The sequence below is a fragment of the Sebastes fasciatus genome, unplaced genomic scaffold (genome assembly GCF_043250625.1).
Source record: "Sebastes fasciatus isolate fSebFas1 unplaced genomic scaffold, fSebFas1.pri Scaffold_46, whole genome shotgun sequence".
In the NCBI taxonomy this organism is placed as follows: Eukaryota; Metazoa; Chordata; class Actinopteri; order Perciformes; family Sebastidae; genus Sebastes; species Sebastes fasciatus.
The window spans coordinates 53483-76668 of record NW_027428234.1 but is presented as its reverse complement, the minus strand read 5'-3'; the positions used below and the strand labels follow the sequence as shown (position 1 = coordinate 76668).

At 50.9% G+C, this 23186-nt stretch overlaps 2 protein-coding genes across 3 annotated transcripts; both read right to left on the bottom strand.

Moving 5' to 3' along the window:
- Nucleotides 1-12056: 12056 nt before the first annotated feature.
- LOC141763807 (adenylate kinase isoenzyme 5-like) lies at nt 12057-14590 on the bottom strand. Of its 2 annotated transcripts, XR_012593170.1 has the most exons (7): nt 14244-14590; nt 13835-14007; nt 13618-13731; nt 13245-13436; nt 12823-12907; nt 12486-12640; nt 12057-12387 (listed from the first exon to the last, which is right to left on the bottom strand). XR_012593170.1 is itself a non-coding variant. In XM_074628542.1 (6 exons), exons 1-6 carry the CDS (start codon nt 14323-14325, stop codon nt 12609-12611), a joined length of 678 nt encoding a protein of 225 aa, XP_074484643.1. In that variant the 5' UTR covers nt 14326-14590; the 3' UTR covers nt 12057-12608. The 2 variants fall into 2 exon arrangements, 1 of the variants encoding a protein (XP_074484643.1); XM_074628542.1 differs by having other exon boundaries at nt 12057-12640.
- LOC141763804 (uncharacterized) lies at nt 14338-22250 on the bottom strand (the record flags this gene model as incomplete). Its single annotated transcript, XM_074628540.1, has 3 exons — nt 22095-22250; nt 16933-17623; nt 14338-14420 (listed from the first exon to the last, which is right to left on the bottom strand). Coding segments are annotated over exons 1-3 (840 nt in total), but the record flags the coding sequence as incomplete, so codon positions are not given.
- Between the last annotated feature and the right edge of the window lie 936 nt (nt 22251-23186).

Genomic DNA, 23186 nt, shown 5'->3' with positions numbered 1-23186 from the left:
AGAGAGATCACGGGGGGACAGCGGGGACGATGGAGAGAGAAGAGAGGACAGAGAGAGAGATGAGAGAGGAGAGAGAGAGAGAGACAGAGAGAGAGAGAGAGAGAGAGAAGAGAGAGAGAGAGACAGAGAGAGAGAGAGAGAGAGAGACAGAGAGAGAGAGAGAGAGAGAGAGAGAGAGAGAGAGAGAGAGAGAGAGAGAGAGAGAGAGAGAGAAGCCGACCAAAGATGGAAGCAAACTGGAATAGAAACACTTAAAGAGACGATAAGAGACAGAAGATAAGAACCAGTCTGAACCAGGTCAGACCAACAAGGACCAAAAGGGACCAACAAGGACCAAAAGGGACCAACAAGGACCAAAAGGGACCAACAAGGGACCAAAAGGGGGCTAACAGGGGACCAACTGGGACCAACAGGAACCAACAGGGACCAAAAGGGGACCAACAGGGACCACCAGGGGACCAACTGGAGACCAACAGGGGACCAACAGGAACCAACAGGGACCAACAAGGACCAACAGGGGACCAACCGGGGGACCAACAAGGACCAACAGGGGACCACCAGGGGACCAACTGGGGACCAACAAGGGACCAACAGCGGACCAACAGGAACCAACAGGGGACCAACAAGGACCAACAGGGGACCAACAAGGACCAACAGGGGACCACCAGGGGACCAACAGGGACCAACAGGGACCAACAGGGGACCAACAAGGACCAACAGGGACCAACAAGGAACCATCAGGGACCAACAGGGGACCAACAGGGACCAACAGGAACCAACAAGGACCAACAGCGGACCAACAGGGGACCAACTAGGGACCAACAGCGGACCAACAGGGACCAACAGGGGACCAACAGGGGACCAAGAGGGGACCAACAGGGACCAACAGGAACCAACAGGGGACCAACAAGGACCAACAGCGCACCAACAGGAACCAACAGGGGACCAACAGGGACCAACAGGGGACCAACAAGGACCAACAGCGGACCACCAGGGGACCAACTAGGGACCAACAGCGGACCAACAGGGACCAACAGGGGACCAACAGGGAACCAACAGGGCCCAACAAGGACCAACAGGGGACCAACAAGGACCAAAAGGGGACCAACAGGGACCACCAGGAGACCAACTGGAGACCAACAGGGGACCAACAGGAACCAACAGGGACCAACAAGGACCAACAGGGGACCAACCGGGGGACCAACAAGGACCAACAGGGGACCACCAGGGGACCAACAGGGGACCAACAAGGACCAACAGGGACCAACAGGAACCAACAGGGACCAACAGGGGACCAACAGGGGACCAACAGGGGACCAAGAGGGGACCAACAGGGACCAACAGGAACCAACAGGGGACCAACAAGGACCAACAGCGCACCAACAGGAACCAACAGGGGACCAACAGGGACCAACAGGGGACCAACAAGGACCAACAGCGGACCACCAGGGGACCAACTAGGGACCAACAGCGGACCAACAGGGACCAACAGGGGACCAACAGGGAACCAACAGGGCCCAACAAGGACCAACAGGGGACCAACAAGGACCAACAAGGACCAACAAGGACCAACAGGGGACCACCAGGGACCAACAGGGGACCAACTGGGGACCAACAGGGGACCAACAGCGGACCAACAGGGGACCAACAGGAACCAACAGGGGACCAACAAGGACCAACAGGGGACCAACAAGGACCAACAGGGGACCAACAAGGACCAACAGGGGACCAACAAGGACCAACAGGGACCAACAAGGAACCATCAGGGACCAACAGGGGACCAACAGGGGACCAACAGGGACCAACAGGAACCAACAGGGGACCAACTGGGGACCAACAGCGGACCAACAGGGACCGACAGGGGACCGACAGGGGACCGACAGGGGACCGACAGGGGACCAACAGGGACCAACAGGGGACCAACAAGGACCAACAGGAACCAACAGGGACCAACAGGGGACCAACAGGGACCAACAGGAACCAACAGGGGACCAACAAGGACCAACAGGGGACCAACAGGGGACCAACAAGGACCAACAGGGACCAACAGTAACCAACAGGGACCAACAGGGGACCAACAGGAACCAACAAGGACCAACAGGGGACCACCAGGGACCACCAGGGGACCAACTGGGGACCAACAGGGGACCAACAGCGGACCAACAGGGGACCAACAGGAACCAACAGGGGACCAACAAGGACCAACAGGGGACCACCAGGGGACCAACAGGGACCAACAGGGGACCAACAGGGACCAACAGGGACCAACAAGGAACCATCAGGGACCAACAGGGGACCAACAGGGGACCAACAGGGGACCAAAAGGGGACCAACTGGGGACCAACAGCGGACCAACAGGGACCGACAGGGGACCGACAGGGGACCGACAGGGGACCGACAGGGGACCGACAGGGACCAACAGGGGACCACCAGGGGACCAACAGGGACCAACAGGGACCAACAGGGGACCAACAGGGACCAACAAGGAACCATCAGGGACCAACAGGGGACCAACAGGGGACCAACAGGGGACCAACAGGGGACCAACAGGGACCAACAGGAACCAACAGGGGACCAACAAGGACCAACAGCGCACCAACAGGGGACCAACAGGGGACCAACTGGGGACCAACAGCGGACCAACAGGGACCAACAGGGGACCAACAAGGACCAACAGGGGACCAACAGGGACCAACATGGGACCAACAAGGACCAACAGGGACCAACAGGAACCAACAGGGACCAACAGGGGACCAACAGGGACCAACAGGGGACCAACAAGGACCAACAGGGGACCAACAAGGACCAACAGGGGACCAACAGGAACCAACAGGGGACCAACAAGGACCAACAGGGGACCAACAAGGACCAACAGGGGACCAACAAGGACCAACAGGGGACCAACAAGGACCAACAGGGACCAACAGGGACCAACAGGGGACCAACAAGGACCAACAGGGACCAACAAGGAACCATCAGGGACCAACAGGGGACCAACAGGGACCAACAGGAACCAACAGGGGACCAACAAGGACCAACAGCGCACCAACAGGGGACCAACTGGGGACCAACTGGGGACCAACTGGGGACCAACTGGGGACCAACAGCGGACCAACAGGGACCGACAGGGGACCAACAGGGGACCAACAGGAACCAACAGGGGACCAACAAGGACCAACAAGGACCAACAGGGGACCACCAGGGGACCAACTGGAGACCAACAGGGGACCAACAGCGGACCACCAGGGGACCAACAGGGGACCAACAAGGACCAACAGGGACCAACAGGAACCAACAGGGACCAACAGGGGACCAACAGGGGACCAACAGGGGACCAAGAGGGGACCAACAGGGACCAACAGGAACCAACAGGGGACCAACAAGGACCAACAGCGCACCAACAGGAACCAACAGGGGACCAACAGGGACCAACAGGGGACCAACAAGGACCAACAGCGGACCACCAGGGGACCAACTAGGGACCAACAGCGGACCAACAGGGACCAACAGGGGACCAACAGGGAACCAACAGGGCCCAACAAGGACCAACAGGGGACCAACAAGGACCAACAAGGACCAACAAGGACCAACAGGGGACCACCAGGGACCAACAGGGGACCAACTGGGGACCAACAGGGGACCAACAGCGGACCAACAGGGGACCAACAGGAACCAACAGGGGACCAACAAGGACCAACAGGGGACCAACAAGGACCAACAGGGGACCAACAAGGACCAACAGGGGACCAACAAGGACCAACAGGGACCAACAAGGAACCATCAGGGACCAACAGGGGACCAACAGGGGACCAACAGGGACCAACAGGAACCAACAGGGGACCAACTGGGGACCAACAGCGGACCAACAGGGACCGACAGGGGACCGACAGGGGACCGACAGGGGACCGACAGGGGACCAACAGGGACCAACAGGGGACCAACAAGGACCAACAGGAACCAACAGGGACCAACAGGGGACCAACAGGGACCAACAGGAACCAACAGGGGACCAACAAGGACCAACAGGGGACCAACAGGGGACCAACAAGGACCAACAGGGACCAACAGTAACCAACAGGGACCAACAGGGGACCAACAGGAACCAACAAGGACCAACAGGGGACCACCAGGGACCACCAGGGGACCAACTGGGGACCAACAGGGGACCAACAGCGGACCAACAGGGGACCAACAGGAACCAACAGGGGACCAACAAGGACCAACAGGGGACCACCAGGGGACCAACAGGGACCAACAGGGGACCAACAGGGACCAACAGGGACCAACAAGGAACCATCAGGGACCAACAGGGGACCAACAGGGGACCAACAGGGGACCAAAAGGGGACCAACTGGGGACCAACAGCGGACCAACAGGGACCGACAGGGGACCGACAGGGGACCGACAGGGGACCGACAGGGGACCGACAGGGACCAACAGGGGACCACCAGGGGACCAACAGGGACCAACAGGGACCAACAGGGGACCAACAGGGACCAACAAGGAACCATCAGGGACCAACAGGGGACCAACAGGGGACCAACAGGGGACCAACAGGGGACCAACAGGGACCAACAGGAACCAACAGGGGACCAACAAGGACCAACAGCGCACCAACAGGGGACCAACAGGGGACCAACTGGGGACCAACAGCGGACCAACAGGGACCAACAGGGGACCAACAAGGACCAACAGGGGACCAACAGGGACCAACATGGGACCAACAAGGACCAACAGGGACCAACAGGAACCAACAGGGACCAACAGGGGACCAACAGGGACCAACAGGGGACCAACAAGGACCAACAGGGGACCAACAAGGACCAACAGGGGACCAACAGGAACCAACAGGGGACCAACAAGGACCAACAGGGGACCAACAAGGACCAACAGGGGACCAACAAGGACCAACAGGGGACCAACAAGGACCAACAGGGACCAACAGGGACCAACAGGGGACCAACAAGGACCAACAGGGACCAACAAGGAACCATCAGGGACCAACAGGGGACCAACAGGGACCAACAGGAACCAACAGGGGACCAACAAGGACCAACAGCGCACCAACAGGGGACCAACTGGGGACCAACTGGGGACCAACTGGGGACCAACTGGGGACCAACAGCGGACCAACAGGGACCGACAGGGGACCAACAGGGGACCAACAGGAACCAACAGGGGACCAACAAGGACCAACAAGGACCAACAGGGGACCACCAGGGGACCAACTGGAGACCAACAGGGGACCAACAGCGGACCAACAGGGACCAACAGGGGACCAACAAGGACCAACAAGGACCAACAGGGGACCACCAGGGGACCAACTGGAGACCAACAGGGGACCAACAGCGGACCAACAGGGGACCAACAGGAACCAACAGGGGACCAACAAGGACCAACAGGGGACAACAAGGACCAACAGGGGACCACCAGGGGACCAACAGGGACCAACAGGGACCAACAGTGGACCAGCAAGGACCAACAGGAACTAACAAGGAACCATCAGGGACCAACAGGGGACCAACAGGGACCAACAGGAACCAACAGGGGACCAACAAGGACCAACAGCGCACCAACAGGGCACCAACAGGGGACCAACTGGGGACCAACAGCGGACCAACAGGGACCGACAGGGGACCGACAGGGGACCAACAGGGGACCAACAGGGGACCAACAAGGACCAACAGGGGACCAACAAGGACCAACAGGGGACCACCAGGGACCACCAGGGGACCAACAGGGGACCAACTGGGGACCAACAGGGGACCTACAGGGACCGACAGGGGACCAACAGGGGACCAACAGGGGACCAACAGGGGACCAACAGGGACCAACAGGGGACCAACAGGGATCAACAGGAACCAACAGGGACAAACAGGGGACCAACAGGGACCAACAGGAACCAACAGGGGACCAACAAGGACCAACAGGGGACCAACAGGGGACCAACAAGGACCAACAGGGACCAACAGGAACCAACAGGGACCAACAGGGGACCAACAGGGGACCAAGAGGGGACCAACAGGGACCAACAGGAACCAACAGGGGACCAACAAGGACCAACAGCGCACCAACAGGAACCAACAGGGGACCAACAGGGACCAACAGGGGACCAACAAGGACCAACAGCGGACCACCAGGGGACCAACTAGGGACCAACAGCGGACCAACAGGGACCAACAGGGGACCAACAGGGAACCAACAGGGCCCAACAAGGACCAACAGGGGACCAACAAGGACCAACAAGGATCAACAAGGACCAACAGGGGACCACCAGGGACCAACAGGGGACCAACTGGGGACCAACAGGGGACCAACAGCGGACCAACAGGGGACCAACAGGAACCAACAGGGGACCAACAAGGACCAACAGGGGACCAACAAGGACCAACAGGGGACCAACAAGGACCAACAGGGACCAACAGGGACCAACAGGGGACCAACTGGGGACCAACAAGGGACCAACAGCGGACCAACAGGAACCAACAGGGGACCAACAAGGACCAACAGGGGACCAACAAGGACCAACAGGGGACCACCAGGGGACCAACAGGGACCAACAGGGACCAACAGGGACCAACAGGGGACCAACAAGGACCAACAGGGACCAACAAGGAACCATCAGGGACCAACAGGGGACCAACAGGGACCAACAGGAACCAACAAGGACCAACAGCGGACCAACAGGGGACCAACTAGGGACCAACAGCGGACCAACAGGGACCAACAGGGGACCAACAGGGGACCAAGAGGGGACCAACAGGGACCAACAGGAACCAACAGGGGACCAACAAGGACCAACAGCGCACCAACAGGAACCAACAGGGGACCAACAGGGACCAACAGGGGACCAACAAGGACCAACAGCGGACCACCAGGGGACCAACTAGGGACCAACAGCGGACCAACAGGGACCAACAGGGGACCAACAGGGAACCAACAGGGCCCAACAAGGACCAACAGGGGACCAACAAGGACCAAAAGGGGACCAACAGGGACCACCAGGGGACCAACTGGAGACCAACAGGGGACCAACAGGAACCAACAGGGACCAACAAGGACCAACAGGGGACCAACCGGGGGACCAACAAGGACCAACAGGGGACCACCAGGGGACCAACAAGGACCAACAGGGACCAACAGGAACCAACAGGGACCAACAGGGGACCAACAGGGGACCAAGAGGGGACCAACAGGGACCAACAGGAACCAACAGGGGACCAACAAGGACCAACAGCGCACCAACAGGAACCAACAGGGGACCAACAGGGACCAACAGGGGACCAACAAGGACCAACAGCGGACCACCAGGGGACCAACTAGGGACCAACAGCGGACCAACAGGGACCAACAGGGGACCAACAGGGAACCAACAGGGCCCAACAAGGACCAACAGGGGACCAACAAGGACCAACAAGGACCAACAAGGACCAACAGGGGACCACCAGGGACCAACAGGGGACCAACTGGGGACCAACAGGGGACCAACAGCGGACCAACAGGGGACCAACAGGAACCAACAGGGGACCAACAAGGACCAACAGGGGACCAACAAGGACCAACAGGGGACCAACAAGGACCAACAGGGGACCAACAAGGACCAACAGGGACCAACAAGGAACCATCAGGGACCAACAGGGGACCAACAGGGGACCAACAGGGACCAACAGGAACCAACAGGGGACCAACTGGGGACCAACAGCGGACCAACAGGGACCGACAGGGGACCGACAGGGGACCGACAGGGGACCAACAGGGACCAACAGGGGACCAACAAGGACCAACAGGAACCAACAGGGACCAACAGGGGACCAACAGGGACCAACAGGAACCAACAGGGGACCAACAAGGACCAACAGGGGACCAACAGGGGACCAACAAGGACCAACAGGGACCAACAGTAACCAACAGGGACCAACAGGGGACCAACAGGAACCAACAAGGACCAACAGGGGACCACCAGGGACCACCAGGGGACCAACTGGGGACCAACAGGGGACCAACAGCGGACCAACAGGGGACCAACAGGAACCAACAGGGGACCAACAAGGACCAACAGGGGACCACCAGGGGACCAACAGGGACCAACAGGGGACCAACAGGGACCAACAGGGACCAACAAGGAACCATCAGGGACCAACAGGGGACCAACAGGGGACCAACAGGGGACCAAAAGGGGACCAACTGGGGACCAACAGCGGACCAACAGGGACCGACAGGGGACCGACAGGGGACCGACAGGGGACCGACAGGGGACCGACAGGGACCAACAGGGGACCACCAGGGGACCAACAGGGACCAACAGGGGACCAACAGGGACCAACAAGGAACCATCAGGGACCAACAGGGGACCAACAGGGGACCAACAGGGGACCAACAGGGACCAACAGGAACCAACAGGGGACCAACAAGGACCAACAGCGCACCAACAGGGGACCAACAGGGGACCAACTGGGGACCAACAGCGGACCAACAGGGACCAACAGGGGACCAACAAGGACCAACAGGGGACCAACAGGGACCAACATGGGACCAACAAGGACCAACAGGGACCAACAGGAACCAACAGGAACCAACAGGGACCAACAGGGGACCAACAGGGACCAACAGGGGACCAACAAGGACCAACAGGGGACCAACAAGGACCAACAGGGGACCAACAGGAACCAACAGGGGACCAACAAGGACCAACAGGGGACCAACAAGGACCAACAGGGGACCAACAAGGACCAACAGGGGACCAACAAGGACCAACAGGGACCAACAGGGACCAACAGGGGACCAACAAGGACCAACAGGGACCAACAAGGAACCATCAGGGACCAACAGGGGACCAACAGGGACCAACAGGAACCAACAGGGGACCAACAAGGACCAACAGCGCACCAACAGGGGACCAACTGGGGACCAACTGGGGACCAACTGGGGACCAACTGGGGACCAACAGCGGACCAACAGGGACCGACAGGGGACCAACAGGGGACCAACAGGAACCAACAGGGGACCAACAAGGACCAACAAGGACCAACAGGGGACCACCAGGGGACCAACTGGAGACCAACAGGGGACCAACAGCGGACCAACAGGGACCAACAGGGGACCAACAAGGACCAACAGCGCACCAACAGGGGACCAACAGGGGACCAACTGGGGACCAACAGCGGACCAACAGGGACCAACAGGGGACCAACAAGGACCAACAGGGGACCAACAGGGGACCAACAGGGACCAACATGGGACCAACAAGGACCAACAGGGACCAACAGGAACCAACAGGGACCAACAGGGGACCAACAGGGACCAACAGGGGACCAACAAGGACCAACAGGGGACCAACAGCGGACCAACAGGGGACCAACAGGAACCAACAGGGGACCAACAAGGACCAACAGGGGACCAACAAGGACCAACAGGGGACCAACAAGGACCAACAGGGGACCACCAGGGGACCAACAGCGCACCAACAGGGGACCAACAGGGGACCAACTGGGGACCAACAGCGGACCAACAGGGACCGACAGGGGACCAACAGGGGACCAACAGGGGACCAACAGGGACCAACAGGGGACCAACAAGGACCAACAGGGGACCAACAGGGGACCAACAGGGACCAACAGGAACCAACAGGGGACCAACAAGGACCAACAAGGACCAACAGGGACCAACAGGAACCAACAGGGACCAACAGGGGACCAACAGGGACCAACAGGGGACCAACAAGGACCAACAGGGGACCACCAGGGACCACCAGGGGACCAACAGGGGACCAACTGGGGACCAACAGCGGACCGACAGGGGACCGACAGGGACCAACAGGGGACCAACAGGGACCAACAGGAACCAACAGGGACCAACAGGGGACCAACAGTGACCAACAGGAACCAACAGGGGACCAACAGGGGACCAACAGGGGACCAACAGGGGACCAACAGGGGACCAACAGGGACCAACAGGAACCAACAGGGACCAACAGGGGACCAACAGGGGACCAACAGGGACCAACAGGAACCAACAGGGACCAACAGGGGACCAACAGTGACCAACAGGAACCAACAGGGGACCAACAGGGGACCACCAGGGGACCAACAGGATAGTATATTCTCTGGTGTAATTTGAGTATATTCTCTGGTGTAATCTGAGTATCTGAGGTTCATCGCCTGTCTGGAGTATTTCTGTCTGTCCGGTGGCATTGTCATGGAAACTACAGTGTGTGTGTCATTAACATTCCCTGCTGTGATAAGGACAGTGATTACCCAGAATGCTCTCTGTGTGTCCTTCAGTCTTTAAATAACTGTGATGACAGAGTCCAGACCTGCAGAGGGTCCACTACAGTAGTACTACAGTAGTACTACAGTAGTACTACTGTAGTACTATAGGAGTACTACAGGAGTACTATAGGAGTATACTATTATACTAGTACTCCTGTTGTATACTAGTATACTATTATACTAGTTCTGGAATAATATAATAATACTACAGTAGTACACCTGTAGTATTATTATTGTAGTATTATTATATTACAATAATATAATATTACTACAGTAGTACTAGTATAATAGCATACTATTATACTAGTACTGGAATAATAATACAATATACAGTATAATTCTATAATATTATAATACGTAGTATAATCATCATCATCATCATCCTGAAAAGTTCAAATCCATCTTTAGTGAATAACACTTCATCACAATATTAATAAAAATAATATTACAGAACTTTAATATTCATCATATTAATGTAACAACTCTTTAATATTCATATTAATGTTACAACTCTTTAATATTCATCATATTAATGTAACAACTCTTTAATATTCATCATATTAATGTAACAACTCTTTAATATTCATCATATTAATGTTACAACTTTTTAATATAAATCATATTAATGTTACAACTCTTTAATATTAATCATATGTTACAACACTTTGTCACAATATTAATCTTACAACAATTATATTAATGTTACAACACTTTAATATTAATATTATTAACATTACACTGTTTAATATAATCATATGTTACAACACTACTAATCTAATCCAATCTAATATAATATATTGTAATCTACTGTAATCTAATCAAATCTAATCTAATGTAATCTAATGTAATCTAATCTAATGTAATCTAATCAAATGTAATCTAATCTAATGTAATCTAATCAAATGTAATCTAATGTAATCTAATCTAATGTAATCTAATCTAATGTAATCTAATCAAATGTAATCTAATGTAATCTAATCTAATGTAATCTAATCTAATGTAATCTAATGTAATCTAATCAAATGTAATCTAATCTAATGTAATCTAATCAAATGTAATCTAATGTAATCTAATCTAATGTAATCTAATCTAATCTAATCTAATATAATCTAATGTAATGTGTTCTAATGTAATCTAATCTAATCTAATCTAATGTGTTCTAATGTAATCTAATTTTATCTGATGTAATCTAATGTAATATACTGTAATCTAATGTAATGTAATCTAATCTAATGTAATCTAATCTAATGTAATATAATGTAATCTAATCTAATTTAATCTAATGTAATCTAATCTAATCTAATATACTGTAATCTAATGTAATCTAATCTAATCTAATGTAATCTAATCTAATCTAATGTAATGTAATCTAATCTAATGTAATCTAATCTAATTTAATCTAATGTAATCTAATCTAATGTAATCTAATATACTGTAATCTAATCTAATGTAATCTAATCTAATTTAATCTAATGTAATCTAATCTAATCTAATCTAATATACTGTAATCTAATCTAATGTAATCTAATATAATGTAATATAATCTAATGTAATCTAATCTAATCTAATATAATGTAATCTAATTTAATCTAATGTAATCTAATCTAATCTAATATACTGTAATCTAATCTAATGTAATCTAATGTAATGTAATCTAATCTAATGTAATCTAATCTAATTTAATCTAATGTAATCTAATCTAATGTAATCTAATATACTGTAATCTAATCTAATGTAATCTAATCTAATTTAATCTAATGTAATCTAATCTAATCTAATCTAATATACTGTAATCTAATCTAATGTAATCTAATATAATGTAATATAATCTAATGTAATCTAATCTAATCTAATATAATGTAATCTAATGTAATCTAATGTAATTTAATCTAATCTAATGTAATCTACTGTAATCTACTGTAATCTAATGTAATCTAATCTAATGTAATCTCCATACGTATCGATCACGTAGAACCTTTAATTTTATAATCCTGATATCATGACTTTAATCTGCTAATAAATTTTATATTTCATATCCATACATCTACGTCTTCTGAGACATGTTGTGACCTGGTTGCCATGGCGATGGATGTGTTAATGGGAGGATACATGTTGTGACCTGGTTGCCATGGCGATGGATGTGTTAATGGGAGGATACATGTTGTGACCTGGTTGCCATGGCGATGGATGTGTTAATGGGAGGATACATGTTGTGACCTGGTTGCCATGGTGATGGATGTGTCATTACAGAGGTAATAAACAGTTACAGGATTATTACCCAATGAGAGCAGACTGCTCAGGGTTCCTGATATCTGATTGGCTCATGGTTCTATACAGGTGTTATTGATGGATGGACAGCACTGCTGCATTCACTGGAGACACACAGGGACAGAGACGGATCAATACATATTTATATATATATATATATATATGTATATATATATGAAGATGAACTAGTGAGACTTTGTTCAGCATTTCACCAATAATAAAATAATAATAATAAAATAATAATAATAATAATAATAATAATAATAATAATAATAATAATAAATACCTGACGAATCCGTTAAAAGCATTTTTTCTCTGATGAATGAATTCAGATCAGCAAATACCTGCTCCTCCTCCCGGTCCGCATCCACCTGAGAACACACAGCAGGTGTATCTCTGTCAGCAGGTGTACGTGTGTCAGCAGGTGTACCTGTGTCATCAGGTGTACCTGTGTCAGCAGGTGTACCTGTGTCAGCAGGTGTACCTGTGTCATCAGGTGTACCTGTGTCAGCAGGTAGATGTACCTGTGTGATCAGGTGTATCTCTGTCAGCAGGTGTATCTCTGTCATCAGGTGTACCTGTGTCAGCAGGTGTACCTGTGTCAGCAGGTAGATGTACCTGTGTGATCAGGTGTATCTCTGTCAGCAGGTGTATCTCTGTCATCAGGTGTACCTGTGTCAGCAGGTGTACCTGTGTCAGCAGGTGTACCTGTGTTAGCAGGTGTAGCTGTCTGTAGTATCTGCTGATGGAGACGATGTGTCTCTGAAACGTCTCCAGGCGTCTCCGCAGGGCGTGGCTGTTGTCTCCTAGGAGACCGAGTTGAGCGGCTCGTTGCTGCAGACGACAGCGCAGCGTCTCATTGGAGCAGAGCAGCAGCATCACCAGGTCAGGAGAGCCAATCTGAACGCAGCGAGGGTAAAACACAGTTACTCCCCCACCACTGTGATCCTTTACCAGTCTGGTATGTACCACCTGGTACCACCTTAATACCGTCAGACTGGTACCACCTTAATACGGTACCACCTTAATATGGTACCACCTTAATATGGAACCACATAATACGGTACCAGCAGCTCAGTACCTGTTCCTGGAAGCTGAGGGCCTGGTGGACGTCTCGAGGGAACCCGTCCACGATGAACCCTCTGACCTCCTGCTGACCAATCAGCTGACGCCTCAGCTCTGAAATGGTTTCCTCCTACCGACACAGAGAGACAGTTTGTTCACCGTGTCCATGACAGGCGTCCGGGTTAACGTGGTGGTTGGTTGGTGGTTCAGGGTAACGGTTGGTGGCCTCTGACCTGTGGTCCCAGCTCTCCATGACCCATCATCTCTGAAATGACCTCCCACTTCCTGCTGGGGGAGGCGTGGCTTAGCAGCTGCTTCCTGAGCAGCTCGTCCAATGAGATGACTCTGAAGCTGAAGCGGTGAGCGAGCCTAGCCGCCTGACTTCCCTTCCCACTTCCTGGACCACCTGATGGGAATCAAAGAACAGAAACCACAACGTCCTCAGTTTGAACCTGGTCAGGGATCTTTATACGAGTGGTGGCCTAAAGGTGAAGATAAGCCCTGATTCTGATCTTGTACTGATTCTGGTTCTGATCTCGTAATGGTTCTGGTTCTGATCTCGTAATGGTTCTGATTCTGATCTCGTAATGGTTCTGGTTCTGATTTTGTAATGGTTCTGTGTTTCCTACCAGATTCTCTTACCGATGATGAAGATGATGAGGGGGCGTGGCCTCTGAGGAGGCAGGGTGCTGACTTCCAGCAAGAGTCCAGAACTTTCCGTCATGTCAGAGTCCGAGTCTATGGAGAGCTGAGACCGGACTAGAGGAGGTGGAGGACCAGGAGGTGGAGGACCAGGAGGTGGAGGACCAGGAGCGGGAGCTGAGAGGAGGGTCAGTTAGTCAGTTAGAAGACTCACATCAAATCTCTGAGACTCTGATTCAGGAAGCAGTTTTCTGCCACTTCAAACTCTTTAAACGTGTTTTGAGACTGAACTCCTGGAGAACTGACCTCCCGGAGGACTGAACTCCTGGAGAACTGACCTCCTGGAGGACTGAACTCCTGGAGAACTGACCTCCCGGAGGACTGAACTCCTGGAGAACTGACCTCCTGGAGGACTGAACTCCTGGAGAACTGACCTCCCGGAGGACTGAACTCCTGGAGAACTGACCTCCTGGAGGACTGAACTCCTGGAGGACTGAACTGAACTCCTGGAGAACTGACCTCCTGGAGAACTGAACTCCTGGAGAACTGACCTCCTGGAGAACTGAACTAACCTCCTGGAGAACTGACCTCCTGGAGAACTGAACTCCTGGAGAACTGAACTCCTGGAGAACTGACCTCCTGGAGAACTGAACTGACCTCCTGGAGAACTGAACTCCTGGAGAACTGACCTCCTGGAGAACTGAACTGACCTCCTGGAGAACTGAACTCCTGGAGAACTGACCTCCTGGAGAACTGAACTCCTGGAGAACTGAACTCCTGGAGAACTGAACTCCTGGAGAACTGACCTCCTGGAGAACTGAACTGACCTCCTGGAGAACTGAACTCCTGGAGAACTGACCTCCTGGAGAACTGAACTCCTGGAGAACTGAACTCCTGGAGAACTGAACTCCTGGAGAACTGAACTCCTAAAGAACTGAACTCCTGGAGAACTGACCTCCTGGAGAACTGAACTCCTAAAGAACTGAACTCCTGGAGAACTGAAATCCTGGAGAACTGAACTCCTGGAGAACTGAACTCCTAAAGAACTGAACTCCTGGAGAACTGAACTCTTAAAGAACTGAACTCCTGGAGAACTGAACTCTTAAAGAACTGAACTCCTGGAGAACTGAACTCAACTCCTGGAGAACTGAACTGAACTCCTGGAGAACTGAACTGAACTCCTGGAGAACTGAACTGAACTCCTGGAGGACTGAACTCCTAAAGAACTGAACTCCTGAAGGACTGAACTCCTGGAGAACTGAACTGAACTCCTGGAGAACTGAACTGAACTCCTGGAGAACTGAACTGAACTCCTGGAGAACTGAACTCCTGGAGAACTGACCTCCTGGAGAACTGACCTCCTGGAGAACTGAACTGACCTCCTGGAGAACTGAACTCCTGGAGAACTGACCTCCTGGAGAACTGACCTCCTGGAGAACTGACCTCCTGGAGAACTGAACTCCTGGAGAACTGAATTCCTGGAGAACTGACCTCCTGGAGAACTGAACTCCTAAAGAACAGAACTGAACTCCTGGAGAACTGACCTCCTGGAGAACTGAACTCCTAAAGAACTGAACTCCTGGAGAACTGAAATCCTGGAGAACTGAACTCCTGGAGAACTGAACTGAACTCCTGGAGAACTGAACTCTTAAAGAACTGAACTCCTGGAGAACTGAACTGAACTCCTGGAGAACTGAACTCAACTCCTGGAGAACTGAACTCAACTCCTGGAGAACTGAACTCAACTCCTGGAGAACTGAACTCAACTCCTGGAGAACTCAACTCCTGGAGAACTCAACTGAACTCCTGGAGAACTGAACTGAACTCCTGGAGAACTGAACTCCTCTAGAACTGAACTGAACTCCTGGAGAACTGAACTCCTGGAGAACTGAGCTCCTGGAAAACTGAGATCCTGGAAAACTGAACTCCTGGAGAACTGAACTCCTGGAGAACTGAACTCCTCTAGAACTGAACTGAACTCCTGGAGAACTGAACTCCTGGAGAACTGAGCTCCTGGAGAACTGAGCTCCTGGAGAACTGAACTCCTGGAGAACTGAACTCCTGGAGAACTGAACTGACCTCCTGGAGAACTGAACTCCTGGAGAACTGACCTCCTGGAGAACTGACCTCCTGGAGAACTGAACTCATGGAGAACTGAATTCCTGGAGAACTGACCTCCTGGAGAACTGAACTCCTAAAGAACAGAACTGAACTCCTGGAGAACTGAACTCCTGGAGAACTGAACTGACCTCCTGGAGAACTGAACTCCTGGAGAACTGACCTCCTGGAGAACTGAGCTCCTGGAGAACTGAACTCCTGGAGAACTGAACTCCTGGAGAACTGAACTCCTCTAGAACTGAACTGAACTCCTGGAGAACTGAACTCCTGGAGAACTGAACTCCTCTAGAACTGAACTGAACTCCTGGAGAACTGAACTCCTGGAGAACTGAGCTCCTGGAGAACTGAGCTCCTGGAGAACTGAACTCCTGGAGAACTGAACTCCTGGAGAACTGAACTCCTGGAGAACTGAACTCCTCTAGAACTGAACTGAACTCCTGGAGAACTGAACTCGTGGAGAACTGAACTCCTCTAGAACTGAACTGAACTCGTGGAGAACTGAACTCCTGGAGAACTGAGCTCCAACTGAAAAATCAAACTCAGTAAACCTCAACTTTTTTCCGTCTCTTACCTTCTGTGCTGAATGTCTTTGTGTCTCGTTGCTCCGTCCTCTCAGTGTGGACAGGTGGGGTCACTGCAGGTCCAGGCGGAGCTGGGGGGAGGTATTTGGTTTCAGAACCAGTTTTGGGGGGTCCAGATGGGGTTTTATTGTTGACGGAGAACACCTGGGGTGTCAGAGGTGCTAAGGCAGATGTTTTGGGCTTAATGGAGGGAAAGTGGGGCCCATGTGTTGGTGGGGCTGTTGTGGATGTTGGGGATAATATCTGAGCTGTAGGAGGGGATGTTTTGGGTATTGGGGTTATTGATGCTGTTGTTTGGGGTGTCTGGGGTGTTATAGGGGGTACAGATGCTGTTTTGGGGGGTACAGATGCTGTTATAGGGGGTACAGATGCTGTTATAGGGGGTACAGATGCTATTTTGGGGGGTACAGATGCTGTATTGGGGGGTACAGATGCTGTTATAGGGGGTATAGATGCTATTTTGGGGGGTACAGATGCTGTATTGCGGGGTACAGATGCTGTTTTGGGGTGTACAGATGCTGTTTTGGGGTGTCCGGGGCTCAGCTGGTGTCTCTCCAGGTGGGTGAAGGTGTCCCAGGTGACGGCCTCAGGACCCCCCAGCTGTCTGGTTGTGATCAGGCAGCTCTGCAGGAAGCTGACGGGGTCCTCAGGATGATGATACAGAAGACCTGTTAACAAACTCTGAAACACAAATTAAAGTTAGAGTCAGAAACGTCTCCTGATCGTCTTAATGAAACTAAACTGAAAGTAAAACTACACGTTTTTTTTACTTGACTTGAATTGTCTTTTAAATTAATATTTTTTGTCTTTATTTCTTTTATTTTAAAGAATTGTTTTTAATCTGTTTTCATCCGGAGGTGGGAGTTGAAGACCTCGTGGACAGGAGCCTCAGCCAGACGTTCCCAGTTCACTCTCACTAATGTTTGGGTTTACCGGGTCCGTCCAGCAGCCCCCTCCCTCCCCACCTGATCCAACTCACCACCAGGTGGTGATCAGTTACCAGCTCTGCTCCTCTCTTCACCCGAGTGTCCAAAACACACGACCACAGATCTGATGATACGACTACAAAGTGGATCATCGATCGTTGACCTAGAGTGTTCTGGTACCAAGTACACTGCCTAGGGTGTTCTGGTACCAAGTACACCGCCTAGGGTGTTCTGGTACCAAGTACACTGCCTAGGGTGTTCTGTTACCAAGTACACCGCCTAGGGTGTTCTAGTACCAAGTACACCGCCTAGGGTGTTCTGGTACCAAGTACACCGCCTAGGGTGTTCTGGTACCAAGTACACCGCCTAGGGTGTTCTAGTACCAAGTACACCGCCTAGGGTGTTCTAGTACCAAGTACACCGCCTAGGGTGTTCTGGTACCAGGTACACCGCCTAGGTTGTTCTGGTACCAAGTACACGCCTAGGGTGTTCTGGTACCAAGTACACCGCCTAGGGTGTCCTGGTACCAAGTACACCGCCTAGGTTGTTCTGGTACCAAGTACACCGTCTAGGGTGTTCTGGTACCAAGTACACCACCTAGGTTATTCTGGTACCAAGTACACGCTTAGGGTGTTGCCCATCATGTCATCATTTGTACTAAAATAGACCTCATAGAGTACGTCTGTGTTTTTGTCTCAGGATATCCACCGTATTCCGAGCCCTCATGATGCCTTGCGTGAATTGGGTCTGTGACTTCCGGCGCGTCGTGTCACTGAATCGTTTCCATGGTAACGCTACGCTAATCGTCTCTTCTAGAGCGATTGTATTAATAAATCTAGTAAAACATGTGTGAACACCAGCTGTTACAGCTCAGACAGGATCATGTGATCATAGCTCTGCCTCCTTCTACGGAGGGATGGAGGATGACCTGAAGACGTGGCCTCAGATAACCTCCACTAGCAGATTCAGCTACGTTATTGACTCCGCTGCTACAGAGGGTGAAGAGATGAACAATCTGAAAAGCTCTGAGGCAGATCAGGACTTCCACAGTAACCAGGTTTAGTTTTAAACACACAGATAACTGTACTGAAATCTATCAGTAGTCTGATGCTGCCCTGCACTCCGCCTCATGAACTGACTTACATTATAAACTGGACAGAGAATAGTGAAAGTAACTGTCTGTCATTAAACCAACGCTACGATGCTGAGTCCTCCCTACACATGACATCATAGCTGAGTCCTCCCTACACATGACATCATAGTTGAGTCCTCCCTATACATAACATCATAGCTGAGTCCTCCCTACACATGACATCATAGTTGAGTCCTCCCTATACATGACATCATAGCTGAGTCCTCCCTACACATGACATCATAGCTGAGTCCTCCCTACACATGACATCATAGCTGAGTCCTCCCTACACATGACATCATAGCTGATGTCCTCCCTACACATGACATCATAGCTGAGTCCTCCTTACACATGACATCATACCTGAGTCCTCCCTACACATGAAATCATAACTGAGTCCTCCCTATACATGACATCATACCTGAGTCCTCCCTATACATGACATCATAGCTGAGTCCTCCCTACACATGACATCATAGCTGATGTCCTCCCTACACATGACATCATAGCTGAGTCCTCCCTATACATGACATCATAGCTGATGTTCTCCCTACACATGACATCATAGCTGAGTCCTTCCTATACATGACATCATAGCTGAGTCCTCCCTACACATGACATCATACCTGAGTCCTCCCTACACATGACATCATACCTGAGTCCTCCCTACACATGAAATCATAACTGAATCCTCCCTATACATGAAATCATAACTGAATCCTCCCTATACATGACATCATAGCTGAGTCCTCCCTACACATGACATCATACCTGAGTCCTCCCTATACATGACATCATAGCTGATGTCCTCCCTACACATGACATCATAGCTGAGTCCTCCCTACACATGACATCATAGCTGATGTCCTCCCTACACATGACATCATAGCTGATGTTCTCCTTACACATGACATCATAGCTGAGTCCTCCCTATACATGACATCATAGCTGATGTTCTCCCTACACATGACATCATAGCTGAGTCCTCCCTATACATGACATCACAGCTGATGTCCTCCCTACACATGACATCATACCTGAGTCCTCCCTATAATGACATCATAGCTGATGTTCTCCCTACACATGACATCATAGCTGAGTCCTCCCTATACATGACATCATAGCTGAGTCCTTCCTATACATGACATCATAGCTGAGTCCTCCCTACACATGACATCATACTTGAGTCCTCCCTACACATGACATCATACCTGAGTCCTCCCTACACATGACATCATACCTGAGTCCTCCCTATACATGACATCATACCTGAGTCCTCCCTATACATGACATCATACCTGAGTCCTCCCTATACATGACATCATACCTGAGTCCTCCCTACACATGACATCATAGCTGAGTCCTCCCTATACATGACATCATAGCTGATGTCCTCCCTACACATGACATCATAGCTGATGTCCTCCCTACACATGACATCATAGCTGAGTCCTCCCTATACATGACATCATAGCTGATGTCCTCCCTACACATGACATCATAGCTGATGTTCTCCCTACACATGACATCATAGCTGATGTTCTCCCTACACATGACATCATAGCTGAGTCCTCCCTATACATGACATCATAGCTGAGTCCTCCCTACACATGACATCATAGCTGATGTCCTCCCTACACATGACATCATAGCTGAGTCCTCCCTACACATGACATCATAGCTGATGTTCTCCCTACACATGACATCATAGCTGAGTCCTCCCTATACATGACATCATAGCTGATGTTCTCCCTACACATGACATCATAGCTGAGTCCTCCCTACACATGACATCATAGCTGAGTCCTCCCTACACATGACATCATACCTGAGTCCTCCCTATACATGACATCATACCTGAGTCCTCCATACACATGACATCATACCTGAGTCCTCCCTACACATGACATCATAGCTGAGTCCTCCCTACACATGACATCATAGCTGATGTTCTCCCTACACATGACATCATAGCTGAGTCCTCCCTACACATGACATCATAGCTGATGTCCTCCCTACACATGACATCATAGCTGAGTCCTCCCTACACATGACATCATAGCTGATGTCCTCCCTACACATGACATCATAGCTGAGTCCTCCCTACACATGACATCACAGCTGAGTCCTCCCTACACATGACATCATAGCTGATGTCCTCCCTACACATGACATCATAGCTGAGTCCTCCCTACACATGACATCACAGCTGAGTCCTCCCTACACATGACATCATAGCTGATGTTCTCCCTACACATGACATCATAGCTGAGTCCTCCCTATACATGACATCATAGCTGATGTTCTCCCTACACATGACATCATAGCTGAGTCCTCCCTATACATGACATCATAGCTGATGTTCTCCCTACACATGACATCATAGCTGAGTCCTCCCTATACATGACATCATAGCTGAGTCCTCCCTACACATGACATCACAGCTGAGTCCTCCCTACACATGACATCACAGCTGATGTCCTCCCTACACATGACATCATAGCTGAGTCCTCCCTACACATGACATCATAGCTGATGTTCTCCCTACACATGACATCATAGCTGAGTCCTCCCTATACATGACATCATAGCTGATGTTCTCCCTACACATGACATCATAGCTGAGTCCTCCCTATACATGACATCATAGCTGATGTTCTCCCTACACATGACATCATAGCTGATGTTCTCCCTACACATGACATCATAGCTGAGTCCTCCCTATACATGACATCATAGCTGATGTTCTCCATACACATGACATCATAGCTGATGTTCTCCCTACACATGACATCATAGCTGAGTCCTCCCTATACATGACATCATAGCTGATGTTCTCCCTACACATGACATCATAGCTGAGTCCTCCCTATACATGACATCATAGCTGATGTTCTCCCTATACATGATATCATAGCTGAGTCCTCCCTACACATGACATCATAGCTGAGTCCTCCCTATACATGACATCATAACTGATGTTCTCCTGGTTCTGCTGTCGACGTCTCTTCTCCCACAACACCCACTGACCCAGAACCCTGACCCAGAACCCTGTACTGACACTAACAGTTCCAATAGAATGAATCTGTCTGACCTCCAGCAGCTGAGGGAGCTGATGGTGTCTCAGGTACTCCTTCACTTCTCTGCTGCTCATCATCATCAGCTTCTTCTGCTTCTTCTTCTTCTTCTCCTGTGGTGCTCTCTGGTCTTCCTGTCTTCCTGTCTGAATGTCCTCCTGGTCTCTGGTCCTCCTGTCCTCCTGTCTGAATGTCCTCCTGGTCTCTGGTCTTCCTGTCTTCCTGTCTGAATGTCCTCCTGGTCTCTGGTCCTCCTGTCCTCCTGTCTGAATGTCCTCCTGGTCTCTGGTCCTCCTGTCTGAATGTCTGAATGTCCTCCTGGTCTCTGGTCTTCCTGTCTTCCTGTCTGAATGTCCTCCTGGTCTCTGGTCCTCCTGTCTGAATGTCTTCCTGTCCTCCTGGTCTCTGGTCTTCCTGTCTGAATGTCCTCCTGGTCTCTGGTCTTCCTGTCCTCCTGTCTTCCTGTCCTCCTGGTCTCTGGTCTTCCTGTCTGAATGTCCTCCCGGTCTCTGGTCGTCCTGTCTGAATGTCCTCCTGATCTCTGGTCCTCCTGTCTGAATGTCCTCCTGGTCTCTGGTCCTCCTGACTGAATGTCTGAATGTCCTCCCGGTCTCTGGTCCTCCTGTCTGAATGTCCTCCTGGTCTCTGGTCCTCCTGACTGAATGTCTGAATGTCCTCCCGGTCTCTGGTCCTCCTGTCTGAATGTCCTCCCGGTCTCTGGTCCTCCTGACTGAATGTCTGAATGTCCTCCTGGTCTCTGGTCCTCCTGACTGAATGTCTGAATGTCCTCCTGGTCTCTGGTCCTCCTGACTGAATGTCTGAATGTCCTCCCGGTCTCTGGTCCTCCTGTCTGAATGTCCTCCCGGTCTCTGGTCCTCCTGACTGAATGTCTGAATGTCCTCCTGGTCTCTGGTCCTCCTGTCTGAATGTCTGAATGTCCTCCTGGTCTCTGGTCCTCCTGTCTGAATGTCCTCCCGGTCTCTGGTCCTCCTGTCTGAATGTCTGAATGTCCTCCTGGTCTCTGGTCCTCCTGTCTGAATGTCTGAATGTCCTCCTGGTCTCTGGTCCTCCTGTCTGAATGTCCTCCCGGTCTCTGGTCGTCCTGTCTG

Coding starts and splice junctions, on each gene's coding strand:
- LOC141763807 (XM_074628542.1), bottom strand. CDS start 14,325: ATGACGGAAAGTTCTGGACTCTTGCTGGAAGTCAGCACCCTGCCTCCT. Junction 13,732..13,834: donor ATGGAGAGCTGGGACCACAG/GTCAGAGGCCAC, acceptor CTGTGTCGGTAG/GAGGAAACCATTTCAGAGCT. Junction 12,908..13,244: donor AGCTACACCTGCTAACACAG/GTACACCTGCTG, acceptor GTGTGTTCTCAG/GTGGATGCGGACCGGGAGGA.